The sequence below is a fragment of the Hordeum vulgare genome, chromosome 7H (assembly GCF_904849725.1).
Source record: "Hordeum vulgare subsp. vulgare chromosome 7H, MorexV3_pseudomolecules_assembly, whole genome shotgun sequence".
NCBI classification, from domain to species: domain Eukaryota; kingdom Viridiplantae; phylum Streptophyta; class Magnoliopsida; order Poales; family Poaceae; genus Hordeum; species Hordeum vulgare.
The window spans coordinates 628,747,167-628,753,564 of record NC_058524.1 but is presented as its reverse complement, the minus strand read 5'-3'; the positions used below and the strand labels follow the sequence as shown (position 1 = coordinate 628,753,564).

Sequence of the window (6,398 nt, the reverse complement as noted above, 5' to 3'; positions counted from 1 at the left end):
TCCGGTGTCAGTGAGTTATATGATCTCATGGTCATAGGAATAAATACTTGACACGCAGAAAACAGTAGCAACAAAATGACACGATCAACATGCTACGTTTATTAGTTTGGGTCTAGTCCATAACATGATTCTCCTAATGATGTGATCCCGTTATCAAGTGAAAACACTTGCCTATGGCCAGGAAACCTTGACCATATTTGATCAACGAGCTAGTCAACTAGAGGCTTACTAGGGACAGTGTTTTGTCTATGTATCCACACAAGTATTGTGTTTCCAATCAATATAATTATAGCATGGATAATAAACGATTATCATGAACTAAGAAATATAATAATAACTAATTTATTATTGCCTCTAGGGCATATTTCCAACATTGACGAGTTCCACGTAACCGGACCCCGGGTTCCCGAAACGTTTGGATCGCAGCGAGACCCAAAATAAGTGAGTAATAGCATACAAAACTGGCTAGAGTAGACCAAAACTGCGATTTTTGACGAGTTCCCCGTAACCGGAACACGGGGTTCCCGAAACGTTCGGATCACAGCGGGACCCAAAATCAGTGACTAATAGCATACAAAACTGGTCGCAATAGCCGGAAACTACGAGCTTTGAGGAGTTCATTGTAACGGGACCATGGGGTTCCAGAAACGTTCGGATCACAGCGGGACCAAAAATCAGTGACTAATAGCATACAAAACTGGCCAGAATAGCCCAAAACTGCGAGTTTTGACGAGTTCCACGTAACCGGACCCCGGGGTTCCTGAAACATTCGGATCGCAGCGGGACCCAAAATCAGTGAGTAATAGCATACAATCATCGCCAGAATAGGCCAAAACTGCGATTTTTGACGAGTTCCCCGTAACCGGACCACGGGGTTCCCAAAACGTTCGGATCACAGCGGGACCCAAATAAGTGTCTAATAGCATACAAAATTGACCGGAATAGGCCGAAACTGCGAGTTTTGGGCGCTCGATCGCTCTGTTAATATCGTAGAGACGCCGCTAAGCGCCGCCGCCGCCTTGATGAGGAGCTCGTCAAGATCGGCTAGGAGTGGTCGCTTTGCAACTGCTCCGCCAACGCAGGCAGGGGCAAGGCCGCCATGAGGGCGGCTTCAGCATTGAAATACATGTTAATATTTTTTATATACAGATCAAAACATTTGTTTGGACGTCAATTGTTTTTGTAACTATGCAAATATTAAAATTTTACACAACTAATGTTGGAACTTATTAATATTTTTATAAATATGAGGTACATTTCGTTGAATAAACCCAATGTAATTTGAATTATATGAACATAAGTTTACCTTGTAGACACATTCTCTAAATGTCACTTAGATTGTTTTCGAAATGTATGTCATTTTGGGTTGTGACAAACGTTTTCGATACACACGATTACCATTATAAATTTTTCATTCACGTTATTTATTTTCTCTTATAGACAAGAAATTTATTTCTATATATGTTTATCATTTTTAAAATACAAGACTAAAATTTTCATTAATATTTAGAATAGTTTTAATTATAAACAAAAGTAATAAAAACAAAAAAATGTGGTTGAAAAACGAAAACCAAACAAAAAAATGTGGAGGAAAAACAGAAAACAAAAATAAAAATGAGGAGGAAAACGGAAAACAAAATAAATCATGCATGACATCAGGTATGACATCAACCATTTACTTGTCCTGGCTAGCTTGCTACAGATCGATGGTTGTGTCTTCTGTTTGGTTCAGTTTTCTTATATTTGAGTTTCGTCACGGTTTTCTTCACTTTTTCTTATTTTCTATACTTTATTCACTGTTTTTCATTTCTTTCTTGGTTTCATAGATTTTAGTTCTTTCTTTTTCTGTGAATTTTATCTGTTCCTTAATTTCTGTTATTGGGACTGGCTTTGTTTATTTATTTTCTTTGGTTTTTACTTTTTTATAGGTCTTCTTCTTTTTTACTTTTTTTTATAGGCTTTCACTATTTTTATTCCTTTTCATTCATTTCTGTCATGGTTTTTTTTACTTTTAAGGAAGTCATACTTAAGTCTGAATATATGTTGTGTGCGTCTATGTGAAATGTGATGTACATATTTCCAGCACATAATGTTCGATGTACTCACTAAGGACCGGTCGAACACGGCAAAGGCAAGAAGCATCCAAATACACAACCCGTGCATAATGTTCGATGCACGAAATGCAACGTATTGTGTGGTTCCGGTTTCACTTTCACTAATGGTCAAACCTGCTGCTAGTTTGTCCACTCATGTAGAATTTCTGGGCCAAAACATATTGGCAACATCTAGATGATTTCTCAAGCTTTGGCATCATTGGCCATACTTTTCTTCTCATCTGCTATCTATAAGTAAGTATTGTGTGGTTGTAGCTTCACACGATAAGTAATGGTCCAGTCTTGTTTTGGTCCAACCTGCTGCTGCTAGCTTGTCGATTCATGTAGAATTTCTGGGCCAATGTTGGCAACTTGTGGAATATTTGTCAAGCTTTGGCTTCATTGGCCATACTTTTCTTGTGATCAGGTGTCTATAAATACGCATGCCTCTGTCCAAACAAATTCACTCATCCTCCTACAGCAGAGCAACAACACTAAAGCTAACTAGAGCTTGCAGCAATGTCGACCTCGGCGGTGCTCTTCCTCCTCCTTGCTGTTTTCGCCGCCGGTGCCAGCGCGGCCACCTTCAACATCAAGAACAACTGCGGCTCCACAATATGGCCGGCGGGCATCCCGATGGGTGGGGGCTTCGAGCTGGGCTCAGGCCAGACGTCGAGCATCAACGTGCCCGCCGGCACCCAAGCCGGAAGGATATGGGCACGCACCGGGTGCTCGTTCAATGGCGGTAGCGGGAGCTGCCAGACCGGCGACTGCGGCGGCCAGCTCTCATGCTCTCTCTCTGGGCAGCCACCAGCAACGCTGGCCGAGTTCACCATCGGCGGCGGCAGCACCCAGGACTTCTACGACATCTCGGTTATCGACGGCTTCAACCTTGCCATGGACTTCTCGTGCAGCACCGGCGACGCGCTCCAGTGTAGGGATCCCAGCTGCCCGCCGCCGCAAGCCTACCAACACCCCAACGACGTCGCCACACACGCCTGCAGTGGCAATAATAACTACCAGATCACCTTCTGCCCATGAAGCCTCTTTACGTCGCACCGCCAACCAATAATAGGCGTATGTGTGTGTATATATATATATATATATATATATATATATATATATGTGGTCATATAAATATAAATATAAAAATAAATAAGAGCCGTACTGCTTAATACTCCCTCCGTTCCTAAATACAGTATAAATCTTTTAAGAGATTTTACTAGTGGACTACGTACATAACAAAATAAGTGAATGTATACTCTAAAGTATGTCTATAAACATCTGTATGTAGTTTCCTAGTAGAATCTTTAAATTCCAAATTGTTTTTGGATGATAGATAATTTGATGCGTGAAGTCCGCTTCAATTTTTGTATCATTTGAACATCTGAGAAACTCTCGGCAAAAAAGACAAATCGGATCAAAACGGTGCATGCACATTAAAGTTTTTTTTTAGACCTCGAATTTGTATTTTTTGGCTAGAGCAGCTCAGATGTTCAAACTGTACACAATTTACAGCAAACTACACGCATCAAATTATCTATCACCGATTTTTTTTAGAATATTTTGAATTGTTTTAGTATTTGTTTTGAGTTTATTACACAGCAGGTGTGCAGACGAGTTTGGGCTCAGAAATGGATTTACGCCCGATGAGCACCCTAGTTTGCACAAACCAGCTATATAGTACTATTTCAGTGTCCATGTGCAAAACTAGCTTGAACATACATTAATACTAGGTTTGTTTCAGTTTCACATTCAGATTTAAGTCGCGAACAATGTTAAAACTAGATTCAGATATACAATGTTAGATTCAGTTTATCAGATGCAGCAATGATCCGTTTTAAAACTAATAGAATTTCAATTAGCATATATCAGTGCTAGCTTGATCGTCAGATTCAGGTTTCAGATTTCACATTCTGAACATGTGCTTGAACACCAGATTCCATACTTCTGAACATCAATTCAGATTCTCCTGAACTTTGCAATGACCAACAAGTCAATTGCCGCCTCCTTAACATAATATTTTAATCCGGAACTTTTCTAAGTCAATGGCATCTGCTCCGAAGACCAGTCCTGCATATTAGAACAAAGTTTCAGGAATTTACTTTGTAGAGCTTTTTCATCCCGATCATTTGTTCAAATCACATACATGCAGCTAGCAAACATGCGGACACGCACGTGTATTGACCTGAGACACGCACCCGTCGCAGATATATATGGCAGGAAAATTTGGATGGGCGAGACATCATGGCACAAAGTGTTATACGCAGAATTGGTGATGCAGAAACCACGAATATATGGCAACACAATTGGATCCCAAGAGACATCTTCAAGCGCCCTATCACAGCTCTTGTACCAAATCCTCCAAAGAGAGTGGTGCAGCTCATAGATGTTACACCCGCAAGCTGGAATGAGGACTTGGTCCTGATTGTGTTTACTCACATTGACGCAAAGGCAATTCTCCGGATCCCGCTATGCACACGCCGTGTTGAAGATTTTTGTGCTTGGCATGTAGAGTTTCGAGAAAAATTTGGTACGCGGTTGGCTTATCGCATGATACTTAGGACGAAGCATAGCTCGGAGGCCTGGTTGCATGAGGAGGACGGAACATCATATGAGCACAATGGAACCAGCAAGTGGTCTATGATCTGGCATATGGAGGTACCCTTCAAGCTCAAGATGTTTGTGTGACGTCTAGCCCGGCAGTCAATGCCGACAGGTTCAATCTTGAAGCACCGTCACATGGCGACGGAGGACACTTGTCTGTTATGTGGGCTGGTGGACACTGGGAAACATGTGTTGATTGCATGCCCGATGGTGGCGAGTATCTGGGTGCTGGTACTTGAAGAGTTGGTGCAACACATGGCAGAACGCGAAGGATTGGTTGTTTTCATTGCATGAAATATTAACGGTGGAGCTCTTCGATCGCTTAGTTGTAACGCTATGGGCACTCTTGGGAGTCAGGCGGAAGGCAATTCATGAGAACATTTTTCAATCACCATATTCTGTTAACAGTTTAATATCTAGCTAGCTCCAATTCTTTTCAATCAATAATTGTGTGGATGAGATTATCATGTAACGTTCACAACCTAGAGCGACACATAACTAGCTCCAATTTGTTAATTAAATGTATGCATTTCGTATATAGTCATACATGTTTATATTAAGATTTGCATGACATCAATGTTCTACCCTCCCGTGGCAGCAGGGTCCATGAGAAAATATAAGTGATATTTAGGCTTCTTTTTAATAGAGAACAAAAACAAAGCATTAGCACATAGTGAATACATGAAATCCTCATACTACGATCATCATTGGAAAGAATCCAAAATCTTGTCACCTTGGGGCATGTGGAGCATAACACATGGTAGGTGCATCTAACTGGCAAGATCGGGTCCAAAGCACTCTCATATTCATAGAGACATAACAGGTTCAGATCTAAAATCATGGCACTCGAGCCCTGTTGACAAGCATTAAGCATAGCAAATTGATACAAGATCAATCTAAGAACATGAAAGATACTAGGGATCAAGCTCCAACAAATTGACTTCATTACATCGCAAATCTCATCCAACCCCATCAGTGTCCAGCAAACCTACGAATGAATTACTCATTCCCGATGGTGAGCCTCGCCTCCCGACACCCTCACCTTGCCCCATCACCCACGCAGCAAACACTGTTGAGCATCGCGTCCGCATCCCGCCACCGCTTTCGAACTCTACAACGCTCCAGTGCTCTACAATGCTCCAGTGTTTCCCGGCTCTAATCTACTTTCAGATTGCCATGATGTTAGAAACTCGCTTCATAGCCATGGTTAATAGTATAAATTTAAGCATAATGTGTCCATTTGGAAATATATTTTTACGTCCCAATTATGGAGGCTACTAGAACAAAGGTTATGCATCATATATATAATACTTTATTTACCGATGACCCTATCCACATTATTTTGTTAAACCTCGCCGACGCTACAATGTTCGCTTTTGCAAGTGCGCAATCTCTCGATACTTTGGAAATTCCGAGGAGCGAGATTAGCGGCAGCATAGTGGAAGATGTGTCTCGATACTTTGGACTGCAGGTTCACCGAATAATCACTGAACTTCCCTTTTCCTTGAATAAAAAGACCAGTGAGTAATGGCGTAGAAAACTGGTCGTCATAGGCCAAAACTGCAAGTTTTAACGAGTTGTCTGTAACCGGACCCCGGGGTTCCCGAAACATTCGGATCGCAGGAGGACCCAAAATGAGTGACTAATAGCATACAATCATCGCCAGAATAGGCCAAAACTGCGATTTTTGATGAGTTC

The 6,398-nt window shown here is 41.5% G+C and overlaps 1 protein-coding gene across 1 annotated transcript; it reads left to right on the top strand.

Moving 5' to 3' along the window:
* The first annotated feature begins 2,550 nt into the window (after positions 1-2,550).
* LOC123409938 (pathogenesis-related protein 1A/1B-like) lies at positions 2,551-4,051 on the top strand. Its single transcript, XM_045102807.1, has one exon. It carries the CDS (start codon positions 2,613-2,615, stop codon positions 3,132-3,134), a length of 522 nt encoding a protein of 173 aa, XP_044958742.1. The 5' UTR covers positions 2,551-2,612; the 3' UTR covers positions 3,135-4,051.
* The last annotated feature ends 2,347 nt before the right edge of the window (positions 4,052-6,398 follow it).